Source organism: Salvelinus alpinus, chromosome 10 (assembly GCF_045679555.1).
Source record: "Salvelinus alpinus chromosome 10, SLU_Salpinus.1, whole genome shotgun sequence".
Lineage (NCBI taxonomy): Eukaryota > Metazoa > Chordata > Actinopteri > Salmoniformes > Salmonidae > Salvelinus > Salvelinus alpinus.
In genome coordinates, this window is record NC_092095.1 from 36,111,355 (window position 1) to 36,130,328 (window position 18,974).

General features: G+C 44.4%; 1 protein-coding gene across 2 annotated transcripts in view; it reads left to right on the top strand.

Annotated features, from left to right (window-relative positions):
• ube3c (ubiquitin protein ligase E3C) overlaps window positions 1-18,974 on the top strand; it is a 44,695-nt gene that overhangs the window by 972 nt on the left and 24,749 nt on the right. Inside the window, exons 3-18 of one of the 2 annotated variants that reach the window (XM_071329101.1) lie at window positions 202-255; window positions 388-462; window positions 657-803; window positions 916-1,031; window positions 2,123-2,280; window positions 2,463-2,628; window positions 5,099-5,319; window positions 5,755-5,906; window positions 6,347-6,537; window positions 10,162-10,248; window positions 10,553-10,716; window positions 11,887-12,113; window positions 14,532-14,636; window positions 15,135-15,222; window positions 16,719-16,816; window positions 17,451-17,574. In XM_071329101.1, the coding sequence (XP_071185202.1) occupies window positions 202-255; window positions 388-462; window positions 657-803; window positions 916-1,031; window positions 2,123-2,280; window positions 2,463-2,628; window positions 5,099-5,319; window positions 5,755-5,906; window positions 6,347-6,537; window positions 10,162-10,248; window positions 10,553-10,716; window positions 11,887-12,113; window positions 14,532-14,636; window positions 15,135-15,222; window positions 16,719-16,816; window positions 17,451-17,574 (2,173 nt within the window). Of the gene's footprint in view, window positions 1-201; window positions 256-387; window positions 463-656; window positions 804-915; window positions 1,032-2,122; window positions 2,281-2,462; window positions 2,629-5,098; window positions 5,320-5,754; window positions 5,907-6,346; window positions 6,538-10,161; window positions 10,249-10,552; window positions 10,717-11,886; window positions 12,114-14,531; window positions 14,637-15,134; window positions 15,223-16,718; window positions 16,817-17,441; window positions 17,575-18,974 lie in introns of both variants that reach the window. The other variant, XM_071329100.1, reaches the window with a different exon arrangement.

An 18,974-nucleotide genomic window follows, 5' to 3' on the forward strand; every position in this document is an offset into this window, starting at 1 on the left:
GTGTCAAGCACAGGAGGTTGGTGGCACCTTAATTGGGGAGAACGGGTTTGTGGTAAAGACTGGAGAGGAATCAGTGGAATCGTATCAAACACATCAAACGCATTAGTGTCCAGGTATTTGATGCCATTCCATTTGCTCCTTCCAGCCATTACTAGCAGCCTACACTGGTGTCAAGCTATGTTAATATACTTTGGCTTTCAGGAGGAAAAAGCATCTCTCCTACACCGGACACAAGAGGAAAGGCGAAAAAGAGAGGTAGTCCTTTGTGTGAAACACACTTGTGATGTAAAATCGTCCTACGTGAACTTCAAATACAAAGTTGGATTGTAAACCAAACATTTTAATTTCACTGTGTATTTATTTACTCTGTTTTTCAACTTCAATAAGGATGAAAGACGAAGATTGAAGAACGCTATTGTCATTCAGTCCTATATACGAGGATACCATGACCGAAAACAGCAAGTATGTCTACTAACATGAACAAGCTCATTCTTGGGTGTCTATGCCATACCCTTCCACTCTCACTTATCTTGCCAGCAATCCCATTTCCACAGCCTCGTATTGCTGATGGCAATGGGGATAGATACTTCATTGTGTACACTATCAAGTGATCATCCCTATAACTGTCAATGAACTTTGACCCTGCTTTTTTCCAGTATGCCATCCAGAGGGGCAACTTTGACCGCTGCGTCTGCCAGGCACAGTCAGAAGGTGGACCGACAATGTCCGACGCTGCCAGTCTCAGTCTCCTAACGAGGCAACTCCTGTTTTTCTACAGACAGAGTGAGGACTCACGGAGATTGGTGAGGACCAACGTTTTTTGGAAGTGTTGTTACAACTAATTCAAAACTTGTGTAAAATGTGATGTCTTGCGTGTGGGAACCTGACGCAACATTTCTGTCTGTGTCTCTGTAGATATGGATTTGTCAGAACCTAGTGAAATACAATGGGCAGTTTTTGAAGTTGCTGGCGGGGCCCGAGAGACAGACGTGTGTGTTTCAGATCAAGAGGGTCCTGGGCTCCTGCTGCAGGTAATGGGGGCCTACACCTATTCTTCAGGAATGCGTTCTGGGGTGAAGTTTCCCCTACGTATAGATTTTGGATCAACTTCCCCTCCTCCAATGCTAACCTTAACCATTAGTGGGGACAAAATGTTAAACTGACCCAATATCCAAGAATGGTATGGCTGTTGAACAAGTTGAGGGGACTAAATTACTTGGTGTTACCTTAGATTGTAAACTGTCATGGTCAAAACATATAGATTCAATGGTTGTAAAGATGCGGAGAGATCTGTCCGTAATAAAGAGTTGCTTTGTGGAGTGTGGTGTCAAAAAAGAAGAGCAGTCTCTAGTTTTATCTTATCTTGATTATTGTCCAGTCATATGGTCAAGCGCTGCAAAGAAAGACCTAGTTAAGCTGCAGCTGGCCCACAATAGAGCGCCACGTCTTGCTCTTCATTGTAATCAGAGGGGTCATATTAATACTATAAATGACAGTCTTTCTTGGCTAAGAGCTGAGGAAAGACTGACTGCGTCACTTCTTGTTTTTCTAAGAAACATGAATGTTATAGGAAATACTCAATTGTTTGCATATTCAAATTACTGACAGCACTGACTCTTACCCCACCAGACATGCCACCTGGGGTCTTTTCGAGTCCCCAGGTCCAGAACAAATTCAAGGAAATGTACAGTATTATACAGAGCCTTGAGTGCATGGAACTCCCTTCCATCTTATATATCGCAAGGGAACAGCAAACCTGCTTTCAAAAAACAAATAAAGCAACCCCTCGTGGCACAATGCCTCTCCCCCATGTGACCTATTTGTTGTGTGTATGTACTGACATGTATGTGTAATTGATAGATGCGCACACACACACACTACATGTATTTATTTTTATGTATGCAAATTGTAAAGTCTTATGTCTGTAATGTCTTTTTCATTATGTGTCAGACCCCAGTAAGACTAGCTGTTGCCATTGGCGTCGGCTAATGGGGATCCTAATTCATCTAATCAAGATCAGCTTCTATGGGCAACTTCACCCTACCGCCATGAATGCGTTGATCAAATCAATGAAATATGGGCTTATTACACCCCTATAACAGTGTTTCTCCATCTTTCCTAGACTTCTGCAGACCTGCAAGGATGACAGTTTGAATGTTGCCGTCCCCATGAGGATGCTGGAGATCTTTTCTTCAGAGAGAACTTATCTTCCTGTCCTTGAAGACATGAATTGTGTAGCGTCGTTAATCGAGCAGATTTTGCACTATATGGTACAGAAAGGTAAGTGTCCTGATGGTTTCACTGCTGTTACAGTGCAAAATACTTTTTTTGTTTGTTGTTAATGCTCATTTTCAAGCCCCATTGAATTTGACCTCTTGCATCTCTCTCTCTCTCACTCTCACTCACTCACTCACTCACTCACTCACTCACTCACTCACTCACTCACTCACTCACTCACACAGGATACTACAGATCACTTTATATTCTAGTGAATCACAAGCTCCCTTCCAGTCTGGAGTACAGTGATGCTCCCTATGGTGCACATGCTATCCCCTTGGCAAGCACACTGCTGGAGCACACGCTGAAACCCCTGCACTTTACCTACTCCTCCTGCACTACAGGCGCAAGGTATGTTGAGATCTCCCCTAGGTACAGATCTAGGATCAGCTTCCCCTCTTCCAATCAATCCTAACAGTAATCATTAAGGGACGGACAGACCAGTAGGATTGCCGAGTGTCTGCCGACCGAGAGTGCTTACCTCTGAACAGAGTACCGGCCGTATATATTTTCAAACCGATTCTACATGTAGAAATGGGCGAAATTGACAGCTGTCAGTTGTCCACCGGCGGGTGGTCCCTGTAACATACCGCGCCGAAGGCAAGCGGACAAACGGTGAATGTGCGGCCCCTGACTGTACAGAACGACAATCGGTCTGGTGAGTTTTCTCTTTTATTGCGAAAAATGCTAAACTGACCCAAGATCAGCGTCTATGGGCAACTTTACCCTACTCCAAGTTTAACAGTGTCTGTAAAACCACAACAGTCACACCAGAACAGTCAAACACACACACAAATGAACTGAAGCTGAAGTTAACTAGAACACACACACACACACACAGTGTCCTGAAGTCTGACCCCCTCAAAGTTTAACCTTCAACACATGAAATCCCCCTCACACACAAAGCATCCCTGCATCAGCGACTGCTGAGCACGTGGGAAAAAGCACAGCGAGGGGCTAGGGGCGGAATGCCTTTGTCTGTGGCGTATGCTGTTAAAATTGTCCAGTAAACCGATAATGTAAACTTTGGGCATTTGTTTGTCCTTCGAGTCAGCGGGGACACCGTATTTGATTCGCCAACCTGTTTACAACGAGCAATAAAACTGACCCAGAGTCTGAGTACAGAATATCGACTATTTGCTCTCAATTATAAACATTCTTAATGACAAACGAGGTGGGGGCGTTCTTTTCTTTTTGAAGAATAGCAGGGGAAAGGGTGTGAGAAACTTGGGTACACACACTCACTCCAACAGCTAATTATCTGACCGGGACCACCAGATGTGAGAGTTACTCGGTCAAAACAGCTCTGTTTGACAAGACAATATTGGGGCACTCAGAGCTGAAAGGAGACACCTACTCTATCAGTCAAACTCTATTGTCCTTGTTTGGGTAGCCTAATGAGTTTAAAGGATCACCTTTCTTTAGAAACAGACTTTTGGCTCTGTACTGAAAGTGCTCAATCTTTAAGTTGACTGCTGACATTTTTTGGGATTGTATAAACGGTGTGAACATAATTTTTTGTTGTAAATACATTTTCATATTTTTGATATCTGACCTAGTATTTGAACACTGTGTTGTTGAAGAAGAGCTTGTAGATAAGCATTTCGCTGCTGTGTCCTGTATACGGCTCGTTCCATGAAATGAGTCCCTTTTGTGGCCATTTGATATTTTAAGTAGAAATGGAAAATTCAATAATAAATTTTTTTTAAATAAAGAAAGACTTCTAGGAACCTACTTAACCCCAAAATGTCTCCAAGTTTTAACAATCATTGTAAATCCCTAGTTATGTTTTTGCTTTTACAAAGTCATTTCTGAAGATTGTTATTCATTCCATGTGATTAGTGATTCATTTTAAGGTAAAAAAAAAACCTGTCCCTCATTTTAAGATCCACCCTGTTACTTAAACTGAACTCCCGTTTTAATATGATGAAACTATTCCTTAAAAGAAATAAAAAATCTTAAGAAATATTGAACATCTAATAGTCAAGTCTTAGTGTTAGCAGGTGAGCTCGTTCTACTATTAATGGAAATGTTCTGGTGTTTTGTGGTGGAAAACTGAGCGGGTTGAGCGTAACACGTCAACTCTGTTACCCATAGATAGACAGGCTAGAAATTTTTGAACAATTTAAACTTTTTTTGTGAAGCTTGCATTCAATTGCCCCTTCCTGTTGCACACAATAAGCTTCCATTCCCACCGTCACAAGGGGATTCATGCCTAATTTAAGATGATATCGTCAACCCTGTTGTGGTCAACCCTGTTACTTTATTTGACACTTAATAGGCACTAACTATAGCCATTTTTTTGTTTAACCTATTTTTAACATTGTCTTACATGTTCCATGTGCTCTTTACACCAGAATGTTCAATCTGCTCTTTACAACAGAACATTCAATCTGCTCTTTATGACAGAACATTCAATCTGCTCTTTATGACAGAACATTCAATCTGCTCTTTACAGCAGAATGTTCCATGTGCTCTTTACGACAGAATGTTCCATGTGCTCTTTACGACAGAATGTTCCATGTGCTCTTTACGACAGAATGCTCCATGTGCTCTTTACGACAGAATGTTCCATGTGCTCTTTACGACAGAATGTAAAAATTAGGAGAAAATAAATCATCTAGACAGTTCATATGTTTATTTATTTATTAACATATTTGTAAATATTGATTTGTGATCAATTGACTTAATCTAATGTCATTATCATGTAGTGAACAGTTAAAACCAACTTACCCATTCTACAATGTGGGGAATGTAAACGGCTCTACTCCAGGCATTTGTGTAGTGACATTTCTCTCCCTCTCTCTCTTTGGTTCCACAGGCAGTTTGTGTTTGCGGCCTTCACTGAGGAGTTCACCTCGGCGCCTTTCACGGAGCAGATCTTTCATTTCTTTATTCCGGCGCTGTCCGATCCGCGCCTCCACTTCCCCTTCGAGGCCTTCCTGGGCTCCCTGCAGGCCACCGTAGTCTCCTCCGCAGCGGCGCTGAAACGTGCTCCGTGGCTCTTCTACTTTGTCCTCTCGGTCGGGGAGACCTGCCTGGGTAAGTGTCTGCGTCCAAAACGGTACTTTATTCCCATAGGGCTCTGGTGAAATGTACTGCACTATGTAGATTTTCTATTTTTATTTAACGTTTATTTAACTAGGCAAGTCAGTTAAGAACAAATTCTTATTTACAATGACGGCCAAACCCATACGACGCTGGGCCAGTTGTGCGCCGCCCTATGGGACTCCCAATCACGTCCGGATGTGATAGAGCCCGGATTCGAACCAAGGATGCAGTGGTCTTAGACCGCTGTGCCACTCGGGAGCAATAATAGGGTGCCATTTGGGACACAAGCTTAGTGTCCAGCATGTGGGGAATTGTACTCTTGTGTACCAGCAGGCACATTGACATGAGGAGTTGGAGGGAATGGCCCTGAAAAAAAGACATCTATAGTGATAGGGAGAGGGGTTGTAATGTTGTCTGTGTGCGCAGGTTCATTGTCAGAGGAGGGCCTCCAGCTGTACCTGCGAGCTCTGCAGGCCCTCCTGCCTCTCCTCCCCGTGTCAGAGAGCACCAGCAGGCCGGAGGTCATCAGTGACTCTGAGGATGAGGAGGACACCAACACCCAGGCTCCGTCCACACAGGTTGCTAGCTAACACACACACACACACACACCACTAATGTGTCAATACGGGTAACACCAAAATTCAGGAATGGCACAATGCAGGTCACAGGTAATGCGTATAGTTCAGAATGGCCAGTTACTTCACAGGCAACATTTTCTAATGAAAACGGCTTACATCTGACTACAGGTATTGCACACACTACAAGCAGACCATAGCCCTATCCACACTGCCCCATGGCACCTCACGATAAACATCCTGGCCCGTATTCATAAAGCGTCTAAGAGTAGGCGTGCTGATCTGGGATCAGGTCCGCCTCTGTCCATACGATCTTATTAATTATGATTGAAATGGAAAAACTGATCCCAGATCCTGCTGACGCTTTATGAATTCAGGCCCAGCTATAGCCTACTTACTGCAACAACTCCCTCACCTATTGCGTGTGAACTCGATGGTTGCAGGACGACAGCTATCGGATATCGGTGCAGCGGATCACGGAGGAGTGTGTCCACAAGCTGGACACCAAGCAGCAGACAAACGCGCTGCTCAACCTGGTGTGGAGGGACTCGGCCAGCGAAGAGGTCTTCACCATGATGGCCTCCATCTGCCACACACTCATGGTGCAGCACCGCATGATGGTGCCCAAAGTCAGGTCAGTGTTCTACATCGGATCCAGTTACGTTGTTTTCGTACTAAATGGTACCCTATTCCCTATGTAGTGCACCACTAGTGCAAAATTATTGCACCATAAGGGGAATAGGGTGCCATTTGGGATTCACACACCTAAAGGTGTTACATGTCTTTACAGTGCTAGAATATCCGCTTTTGTTTTTGTTTGATTCCTCACCTGAAGTCGTTTTGAGAACCTTCCTCTCGCCGCGATTGTAATGAATTTTTCCAATATTTTGTCTTTTTGTATATATTTTTCACCTGTTTTAATTTTTAACTTCATCATGAAACTGGTGATGAATCAGCGTTTACGTGTTGTAAGCAACTAATGTGAATAACGATGAAGAAGCTCAGCCGTTATTGGCGTATACAACCGGCAGAGGAAGCACTCGGGATGTCAGGGAGGCTCTGAAGCTGTCACTCCTCGATTAGGGTAATTAGTCCTGGGATGGCTGATTTTGGGTTGATTGCATTAGGGCAGGATGTGGACGTGGATGTGAGAGGGGGAGATGGCCGCTGTCGTGGCTGAACGAGGGGGCACCTTCCTGGGCTTTACGGCACACCCTGCGTGGTCTCTCAACCCTTCTGGTTAATGGTTGGTAGAGCCAATGGAAGACACCACTACCTGTCTGTACTGTGTGGGGATGAGAGAGTGAATGTGTATCCCAGCGTATTGTCATTACTGACGCGTTGCTTTTACCTTTACAGGGTGGGCAACAATAAAGACGGCTATATTGTTTAGGGCAGGAGAGTGTTACCTGGGTCGTATCAACTAGAAACCAAACGGAAGCAAACAGGCCAGAACGGGGAGGGACTACCTGAATTTGTCCAGTAAGAAAACCCAAGTTTTCATTGCAAAACGTTCTAAATTGCAAAAAAGGAATCTGTCCGATCTCATGCGAAACCTGATTCAGACATTTTTCAAACTCACACAAAACAGAAAAATCCCCCCAAAACTCTACCAGAGAAGATGCGTTGATTTGCTTACCAAATCATTTGGTGGAATAGGCATAGAATCCTCCCTAAGTATTTTCTATCATTTTTACAGCTTCCTTTGGTCCAAACGCTTTTACCATAAATCCTGCCTCTCGTCCTCCATCATTATCGGATATCTGTGCAAAATAATTAGCTCACTGAGGAAGATTAATTAGTGCCCAAGTAGACGGGATAGCTTTACAAGAGGCTTAGGGGAGCAAATTGCATCCCAGGCCTGATTTACTGCGTTTAAAAAAGAGCTAGTCTGCCTAGCCGGCCCTCCTGCCTCCCGCCCGACGGCCAGCCCAGCGCAATGCCTCGAATAAATGTGTATCTTGTCAAAATGCTCTTACCTTCTTTCTTGCTTTCTTCTGTTCATAAGAGCTCGATTCAGGCCCTGTATGTTCTGTAAGATTTGAGATATAATCTTTAAATTTAAGTCTTTTCAATTCAGGCCTGTATGTTCTGTAAGAAAGAAAAAAATATATACTTTTTTTTAGATTAGGTTTGTTTTTTTGTTGCTATAATCTTTGTCTTTATGGTTGGTAGGCTAAATGGGTGTAATTTCACTTTAATTGTTTAGTCTTAGGTATTTGGTGTACTTTTACTTTGATTGTTGTTTAGCCTCAGCCTGTGGTGGCACTCTGTCACTAACTGATGGTCACTGACAACTGTAAGTGTTAGCTAGCCTCTGTGCTTCATTTGTTTTTGTGCGCTTGCTGTGATTGTGGAGTTTACATGAGATATTGACGCTCGGGCAATGAGAACAGTCTTTCTGCCATTGGCACTGACTCGCAGGCCCTTATGAATTAGGCCTAAGCTAGTTTTACATAAATAAAACAGAATTTGAAGCAAATTACTATTTGAGCTCGATTCAATCCATACTGTAGCGTGATTCTATTCATTTCAGATTGGGCTGACATATGTAGCATTTACCATGAATGCATTCTCCACCAACGTGGGAACATTGCCTTAAAATGTATATTGCGCTGTAGCGCAGCACTTCAGCGCTACGGATTGAATCGAGCCCTTTCTCTTTTCTTTTTCCTAGTTTTCTCTTTTTCTGCGAACGTACGTACATTCTTGCATTATGTCAAAAGAAAATAATCTGTGTTTTGTCCATCAAGGTCATTTTTATGGACACACACACACACACACACACACACAAACACACACACATGACCCCTTTTGATGCCTGTGACTTTGTGTATTAGTGCCTTCATTCCGTGATTGAAATGGAGCTTTGGTTTCTAGCAGGCCGTATATCAGGCTGTCAGTCAGCATTTTAGTGCTTTGTTTCCCATTTCAATCAAACACCCGGCTGCGCACTGTAAAGGCCCAGAGCACTATGCTATACCCGGCTCCCCTCCTCTCTTGTACTGACAGATGGGAGGGGCACGGCAGAAACTATTTCTCAAACATATTAAGAGGTGTCACTCGCCCCCCACTCTGAGGGCTCATTTTCATTTTCCGCCTTTCAGATATTCTCCGCTGCGCAATGGTGGCCGAGGTATGGTTTGTCCCAAATGGCACCCTATTCCCTTTGTAGTACACTACTTTTGACCAGAGCCCGTAGGGAATAGGGTGACATTTTGGAGGCCGACACCAACGTGTGTTCACGTGAGATTCCATCCACTTCCAGGTCCCCCTCTCTGTTCTGTCAATCTTTTACCTCGTAATGTGAATAGATGCCGGCCTGTTAAGTGGCAGGCATCCTTATAGGTGACAATATCGTAGCCCCTTAGACAGAGGCCTATTATATGCAAGGGGCATTTATTTAGTTTTCAGCTTATTTACCGCATTAGTGTTACCTGACAATAACCCTCGGTGTGAAGGACACACACAATCTAGCCGTAGCGATTTAAAGGAGGGTACACACACTTTGAACAAAGAGCAGCTTCACACCCGGGTGCCATAGGCCGTTAGTTAGACCGGCCGGCCGGGGTGTCCGGGATGAGGGCCCAGTGGCTGCATCTCAAATGGCACCCTTTTCCCTACATAGTGCACTACTTTTGACTAGGGCCCATAGGAGGCCGACACGAGGGAATCGGTTGCCATTGGGACGCAGCCAGTGGCTCATTCCTTCCCTCCTCAGTGTTATCATGTAATTCAGGGAGAGTGTGGAAGCATGCTTGCGCTCGGGGGTCATTGTGAGGGCCATGCCCCCCTCCCCCTCTATTGTGTCCCCCCGTGGCCATTAAGTTAAATGGGGCTCCTCCAGGAAGCCAGAGGGCCTGTTTATGACCCTGGGCCGATCTCCTCCTTGCCAGCAACTAGTTTACTAATGGAAGGTGCCTCGCCTAAATAAAGCTTAATGGGTCGTTTAATCTTTTTTTCGTTGCGGAAAAGGGAAAGAGGGGACTAAAGAGGGAGAGGAAGGGCCAAGAAAAAAAATTCTTGCGGGATACGCTATGCTGCTGTTCAACCGCTTTTATTTGATATTTTTCCCTCTTTATGTGTGTCCTCTGGTTACTTGGGCAATGTTAACGATATCTGACTTAGAGGGCATCGAGGTAGAGCGCAATGTATACGTTCAGACGTACAAACTGTGTCAACTCTTTTGTCCCACATCTTTGATACATGCATCTTTATAGATATTTTTGTAAATGTTTGTTTATTTTGTCCCCTCCAGGCTTCTGTACAGTTTAGCGTTTAATGCACGTTTCCTGAGACATCTCTGGCACCTGATACAGTCCATGACCACCAAAATGATCACGGGGTGAGTTGATTTGAATGTCGGTCAGGGGCTGTATGTATCAAGCGTCTCAGAGTAGGAGTGTTGATCTTTGATCAGGTCTCCTCCCCCTGTCCATGTAATCTTATTCGTTGTGATCTAAAAGGCCAAACTGATCCTAAATCAGAACTCCTGCTTTGAGACACTTGATATAAATATGCGGCCCTGAACAAAGTGAGGTCCTTGATTGGGTCTCGGCGTATGTAAGTCAATTCAACGTCCTTTATTGACATGAATAAACATGTCAGTATAGTGAGTAGTGAGTCTCTCTCTTCTTCTCTCCTCCCAGGTCCATGGTTCCGCTGTTGCAGGTCATTTCGCGGGGGTCTCCCATGTCCCTGGAAGACTCCAATCGCATCATTCCCCTCTTCTATCTCTTCAGTTCCCTCTTCAGCCACTCGCTCATCTCCGTGCATGACAGCGAGTTCTTTGGCTACCCTATGGAGGGCCATGGTAGGCCACTCCCTCAGTGTTTCTCCTAGGATTTTTTGGGGCAGTGGTGGCAAAGTTAGCGTGGGTGGGGGGCGAATGTGGGGCCAACAGCACCGTCTCCGACTTAACATTTTAGAGGCTCTCATCTTGGCCACAGAGACAACATTTTTCTGTTTTAAAGAGTTTTCTGTTATCCTACACATTTAGTCATGGGGCAGAGCGAAAAATATTCAGCAATTCTACACATTTTGCCATGGCTTATGCCATGTTCTTATGCTATCTCAGTGACTCAAACATTATAACAAAATCAATGGGGGCCCTATGCTATGAATTATTTAAAATGTATTCTCCTGTCTAGTTTTTATTCTGGTGATTGTTTGGCCAGTTCTCAAAGATTATCTTGTTAAAAAAGAAAAAAGCTCCATTATCTTTGCTACATACTTTATATCTGCTTTTAATCGTTTAGGGTTTACTCTGAAAACATTTTAAAATCCCCCAGAATTATCATATTTTTGGAAGTGGCGGCAACGATTTACCAGTGGCGCCGCGCCGCTGCTAAATGAATATAGAGGAAACACTGCTTCCTCCAAACTCTAGTCTCCAAGGTGGCATCCCAAATGGCAACCGATTCCCTATGCACTACTTCTGACCAGGGAATGTAGGGTGCCATTAAGGACGCAACCCTAGTCTCAAAATCACATGCCTCTTGTTTTGAATCAGTGTGAAGCTGACATTTTGTTTTACTTTGAATTGAAATGCTTCTAGAAACAAATCTATATGTGTCCAGATGGATAGTTTCACACATTTTTTACACTACACCACATTGCTGCTGCACAACATCCTCCACCTTGCTTGATATTCAGTGGGTAAGAGATGTAGGGCGATATTTTCTCCTCGCAAAGGCAGCTATGCTGGCAACCTTCTGAATAACGGGAGCTCTGATACAGTACCTCATGATTGCGTTGCGTGTGGCGTGTGTATCACATTGTTTACTAAATCCCTGGTTTAACTAGAGATCTTCCTCACGGAAATTGTCAAAGAAAAGTTTAAATCGCGCTGCAAAATGATCATTTCACTTGCAGTGCATTCGCTTACAGTGCAGGTGTCTTTGCGATAGGAAAATGTTGCCTGTGTTCAATGGCTGAGTAACAGTGAACACCTGTCCATTCCTTCTGTCCACCCCTTCCTCAGGCCACAGCAATACCACCATGATGCCGTTCACATTGTCCGAGCTGGTGAACCTGTCTCAGTTGCTGAGGGACGCCTGTCTGGGCATTATCAAGCTGGCCTACCCCGAGACCAAGACGGAGCACCGCGAGGAGTACATGGCCGCCTTCCGCAGCGTGGGAGTCAAAACCAACACAGAGGTGCAGCAGCGCATCCAGGCCGAGCAGAAACGCTGGGTTCAGCTCTTCAAGGTGATTACCCCGCCCAGCACCTATCGCCCTAGCATGACAGTGGCATCAAATCTGATTCAAAGCATGTAGAAACGGTGAGTGTGGCTTAGTGTGTAACACCGCCACAACTCTAGTCTGCATGTTGTCCCCCGCCAAAGTCCGGGAGCCTCTCCTCCCTTCTCAGTCTCCCCTTTTATATCCAACTGACTAAATATATACCAAATAAGGAAAATGGGATTTCAAAAAAATAAAAAACTTCATAATTTGAGTGCTTCCCGAGTCCCAACTGGCTTCTGTCCTCACTCTGCTGCACCTGTAGCAGATTTTGAAAATGGTCGCATGCTGTATGTATCTTTAAAGGGTCTTCTTTGACTTCTGCTGCTCTCATAGCAAACATAATTGTAAATAACAAAAATGTGTTGATCAGCAACCGTCGAAACTCAAATTGGGTTAGTTAGGCGAAACCGAGTATGCGTGGCTAGACATGGCTGAGTGAGGACGTTCATTGGCTGTTTACTGAAAGGAAATGAGGCAGATGACAACATTAGGTTAATTATTTCTCGCTCGCTCGCTCACTCACTCTCACTCTCGTCCTTACCCCCCTCTATCCTTCTCCTCTCCCACTTACTTTCCCTGAAACAGTAATTAAGCGACTCTGGCTGCGATTCTTTGAGAGAGGGACTCGAAAGTGAGCAGCACTTTCTTTCAGCAGAGGTGGTGGCGGTGTACGAATGCGGCAAGAATTTCATAACAGTTCAAGGCGAGCAAACACCTCCCGTCAGCTAAAACGACCCATTAAAGAAGTGGGAGAGCAGTGGAAATGCATTTTCCAAATTGAACGGGGGGGGGGGCTGAATTTACAGTCGCTTTAACGCCCGCTGACCCCGTAACACGCTAATGTTTGGTTCGAGTCATCAGCCGTCCTTCGCCCATCTTTTATCACCCCCATTGTCGAGCTATCTGTTTAATTGAAAGAAGTTAATTGAATGAAAATGATCAACTAAGCTTCTATTAATATTGCTAATGGAACTTCTCTTCTTGGCCATGTTTGGAGAGAGATGTCACCGCAGAGTTTGGGAAAGCCCATTAAGTCGTGCACTTAACCCGATGTGCTAATTAAGGAATGCTTATTCATTCCTCCGAGTCGGGGTAAGTCTCTGTGAACCCATCGCCGGGGCCGCGAACAGCGTTTTGCACTCCCCGTTATTACCGAGAATACCGACTCCGGTCGTCGCTGATGACGGCCCAAGATTGAGTGCGTCCTGTATGGAAAAACGATGTGCGTTTAAAAAAAATAACACTTCCATTCAAACGATGTTGCCTGGTTATTGTATTGAAAATTGTTTCAGGGTAATTATGTGTGTGAATACTCCCAGCTAGTGCCGGTAATGACTGTAGAGTAAGATTATGGAAATGATCAATATAGATGTGACAAGTTTAGTCGCTACAGTGGAGTCTTCTCTCCGCTAATCATCTGAAGTTGTGAACTCCACAAATATGACCTACACAGCTGACGAAAGTGATGATCAACTTCTATCTAACATTCCTATCCAAAGACTGCACAGAGTAAGACATGGGATAGGATGCAAAAGGCATGTTTTTCGCTGGACCGGACTGGACAGTACAAAAAATGATTGGGACAGTACAAGACAGACATATTTAGTTATTAACAGGACAGGAATGAATATTCACTCTTGTTTCACCCTCTACTGCACAGTAAGACAATGGATATCACAACAACTCTCACCCTGACCCTATCTTACAGAACATTGCGGAGTTACACTGGTCATTACCACAGTTTATCTTTTGCTCTCTGTCCCGCGGCTGATGTCAGCAGACTGGACAGACTGGCCCATAATTAACCCTGGTGCTGGATGTGGAGGGACGACCCCCCCCCCCCCACCATTTCTCTTTTATACTATCGTTAAATACCACACTAATGGCTCAGCTCGCAAATTGCTTTTTTAAGAGGAAGCATCTTATTGTCGAGTCTCCACGCAAATAGATTTGTTTGTTAACAAATGAAAGGATGTATGCTTTAAAATGACATCCGTATAGCACATATCTTTAACTTTTTCTACTTTTAAGTAATTTAAGCAGACGCTCTAATCCAGAACGACGTACAGTAGTAGTGAGTGCATACATTTTTCGTACTGCTCCCCCATGGGGAATTGAACCCACAACCCTGGCGTTGCAAGTACTATGCTCTACTGACCGAGCCGCACAGGACCTGAAAATTACATGGTTAAAATGACATATATCTTTATCACTTGTGTGACGTTTGGTTTCATTTCACATTGACTTACCTATTACAGCCGAAACCATTTAAGCCAATTTTTTATTCGTTTTTATATACTACGAAGAGAGCGAGTGGCATGTTCTCTTGAGAGTTCAGTGTGTGACTTTTATTTTGATTGTTTATTGTTCTGCGTTTCACAGGTGATCACTAACTTGGTGAAGATGGTGAAGGCTCGTGACATCAGACGTCCCTTCTGTCCGGCAGGTCATTGGCTCTCCGAAGAGGTCAACATCAGAGCAGATAAGGTAACCGTGCTCTCAGCCGTTAGATTGTTACCCTTAATGAGGTTATCAGGCAAATCCCTCATCTGGTTTACTCAATAACGCTTCACGAACACTTCCTTTTTTCATTCCACCGTTACGACTGCATACAGTGGTCATGAACACAACTTAAAGCTCTTGGCATTACATGTAATTATAGTTGATAAACAACTTTGTGACATCTATGGTGGAGATGCATGCAATGTTTTCATGAACTGTGCTACTGACATGCCTTTGAGGAGTATCTGTGTAAATGTACATGATACATTACGATCACTTTATTGTCCGTGTACACGGAAATACAAAATACACTACAACAATACACCATAATACATTCAATGCATACTGTAAATACTGGAAAGTGAGCATAAACATAGTCCCTGTGGCGTACTGTTAGGCCGTTGTATTAGACCCACGTTATTTCCTATGTAGGATGTTGTTAGCACAGTCACGCTGACTGGAGCCCTGCTCTTCCCTCTCCAGGTGACCCAGCTGTACGTCCCCTCGGCCAGACACGTGTGGAGGACGCGGAGGATGGGACGCATCGGGCCCCTGCAGTCCACACTGGATGGTACGATACAATATAGATCCCACAAAAAAAAGTAGTCCCAGTTAGGTTTGTTCACGATACCAGTATCACGATAACACGATTTTCCATGGCAAAAAAAGGAAACAGGAAGCAGACTTAACTCTATGATACTTTGACGTATTGTGACAACCCTAGTTCCTGCTATGCGTGAACCGACCACTGATTGTCATCACAGATTTTAGAAGTGCAATGGAACACCTTAGTTGCCGCACCATAATTTGGGTACAGGGAACACTGTGCCATCTCTGGTAAATTAAGCTCTTAGGTCAGCTCAGGTGTAATCTCAGGTATGTTATTTTCCTTCAAGTCACTCCTGATGCCTTAGCGAAGAGCCAGGGATGGCAATGGGCCGAGAGCGAGACAACCAAGATCATATGTTGTTTAATTTAGAGCTGCATCAAAGGGCCTCCGGCAGTGGGCAGAGAGAGAGAGCAGGTGTGAAAACAAACAGATAACAATGCGTGTATGATCTGCCTAATGCCACTCCAGCCAGCCCCGATACAGGATCAATTAAATTAGCCGGAGAGTCCTGATGAGCTCAGACACATCTGGCTGTATGTTTGTCTTCCCTTTTTTCATTTCCTTAAATGGACAGGCCCTCGGGTGATGAATGGCTAACGTATTGACCACCCCCGGGCCATATTTCTCCTCACCAATGGAAACCTGATGGCCGAAATGCAGATAGGATTGACTAATTGAGCAGAATAATTGCGCTCGAACGGGGACAATGAAGGGGAAGGGGGGGAGAATGGTGGTCTAACTCTGCTGTTGTGGCAGTTTTGGGTTCTAAACGGTTACGAACGTCTGCTTAATGGAAACGGCCAGTCAGGTGGACGGGCAGCTCACCGTTGAGTTAATTAAAAGTGTGTGTTAGTGAGAGAGGGGTTGAGGCAGGATTGAGCACTCGGTGATGGGCTGCCTGTAAACAGTCAGCTGGGTGGGGAGAGGGCCTAGCGGGTTAGCGGTTGGGGAGGGAGTAAGGTAGCAGGCAGGTAGGATGGGGGGGCTAACTGGATAAATGGGGTCTGGGTGTTTTCTGGGTTTAACCCCTTCCATAAAGAAGTGTCTGGGTTTTCTGGGAGACTGCAGGGAAGAAGTGTGGGTTTAGGTTCTGGTAAAGGAACCTATGGGCTCCGTGCAGGCTGGTTAAACATTTACCACACAGTGCTGTCTCAGCATCTATCCACACACTATGTCGTCATGGAAACCCTTCATGGCGCTGCATTGGGCATTTATAGATGGATGGATGGATGGATGAATTAGGGCCAGATGGATAGATACCTAGATGGAGGATCAGATTGATAGTGTGGTTAGATGGGTTAATTGATGGAGGGATGGATAAATGAATAGATAAATAGATTAATGGGTAGAAGACAGACAGATTGACTGTTGTAGAGCAGTTTAAGCATTGTTGTTGTACTGTATTTCTGTTGAAGAAGTTCCCTTACAGGACAAAAACATGTTCTATTCTGTTCTAGTGGGGATGGAGCCTCCACAGCTGTCTGTGTCTGAGGAGAGACACTTGGCCATTCTGACCGAGCTGCCCTTCGTCGTGCCCTTTGAGGAACGAGTCAAGGTACTCTACATCTCATCTCTGCATATTGCTCCATACAGATGCGTTCAAATATATTGGCACCCTTGCATGATTCACACATTCTTCTAAAATAAGTTGAAATGGAAAAAGCTTTTGGTGTTTGCACATGTATTTGTTTGATTTACAACTGCAAAGGACCAAGAAGAATATCAAATAAATAATGAAATGGATGTAAAAAAAAAAATTGGCCTGGACTAATTTATTCAAAATTCGAATGAATTTGGTCGAGTGCAAAGATTCTCATTTACTGTGTAATTTCTCACCTGTGGTAAGTTGCAGGGGCCTACAGGGTAAAAATAGCATTCAGTAATTTTTTTGAAGAAAAAACAACATTCTGCTCCGTTGCACTCCATTATAAAGTGCACGGGTGCCAATATATTTGAAAGCGTATGTATGTTTTATACTTGTTAGAAAACCAAAACCCTTGTGTAATATTTATTTTCACCTCAGTTAAATTTGTTTCAAATAAAATCGCCTTTTATTGTTGACTACATCCATTAGAAATAGTCCATGTAGTCAATAGAGGTCCTTTAAAACATGGCTGGCTATAGGTAGTCTGTCATTAAAACTGCTTGCCATATTATCTCTGTGTGTCCCTGTGGCGAAGATCTTCCAGAGATTGATCTACGCGGACAAGCGGGACGTACAGGGAGACGGGCCGCTTCTGGACGGGATCATCGTCACCATCAGACGGAACTACATCTACGAGGACGCCTACGACAAGCTCTCCCCAGAAAACGGTACGTGGTTAGGCTGAGGAGGGATACGGCTTGATGAGGGGGATACAGTATTCAGACCCCTTGACTTTTTCCACATTTTGTTAGGTTACAGCCTTATTGTAAAGTTGATTACATTAGTTTTTCCCCCTCATCAATCTACACACAATACCCCATAATGACAAAGCAAAAACAGGTTTTTAGAAATGTTTGCTAATTTATTAAAAATACAATATGTAAATATCACATTTGCATAAGTATTCAGACCCTTTGAGATCCTTGATGAAAACCTGCTCCAGAGAGTTCAGGACCTCAGACTGGGGCAAAGGTTCACCTTCCAACAGGACAACAACCCTAAGCACACAGTCAAGACAACGCAGGAGTGGCTTCGGGACAAGTCTCTGAATGTCCATGGGTGGCTCAGCCAGAGCCCGGACTTGAACCCGATCTAACATCTCTGGAGAGACCTGAAAATAGCTATGCAGCAACGCTCCCCATCCAACCTGACAGAGCTTGAGAGGATCTGCATAGAATAATGGGAGAAACTACCCAAATACAGGTGTACCAAGCTTGTAGCGTTATAGCCAAGAAGACTTGAGGCTGTAATTGCTGCCAAAGGTGCTTCAACAAAGAACTGTCTCTGTACTTTGCTTCGTTCATCTTTGCCTCGATCCTGACTAGTCTCGCAGTCCCTGCCGCTGAAAAATACCCCCACAGCATGATGCTGCCACCACCATGCTTCACTGAAGGGATGGTGCAAGGTTTCCTCCAGACGTGACTCTTGGCATTCAGGCCAAAGAGTTGAATCTTCATTTCATCAGACAAGAAAATCTTGTCTCATGGTCAGAGTCTTTAGGAGCCTTTTGGCAAACTCCAAGCGAGCTGTCATGTGCCTTTTACAGAGAAGTGGCTTCCGTCTTGCCACTCTACCATAATGGTCTGATTGGTGGAGTGCTGCAGAGATGGTTGTCCTTCTGGAATGTTCTCCCATCTCCACAGAGGAACTCTAGAGCTCTGTCAGAGTGACCATCAGGTTCTTGGTCACCTCCCTGACCAAGGCCATTCTCCCCCGATTACTCAGTTTGGCCGGGCGGCCAGCTCTAGGAAGAGTCTTGGTGGTTCATCACTTCTTCCGTTTAAGAATGATGGAGGCCACTGTGTTCTTGAGGACCTTATTTGCTGCAGAAATGTTTTGCTACCCTTCCCCAGATCTGTGCCTCGACACAATCCTGTCTCGGGAACTCTACGGACAATTCCTTTGACCTCATGGCTTGGTTTTTGCTCTGACTGGCACTGTCAACTTTGGGACCTTATATAGACAAGTGTGTGTCCTTCCAAATCATTACCAATCAATTGAATTTACCACAAGTGGACTCCCAAGGTGTAGAAACATCTCAAGGATGATCAATAGAAACAGGATGCAC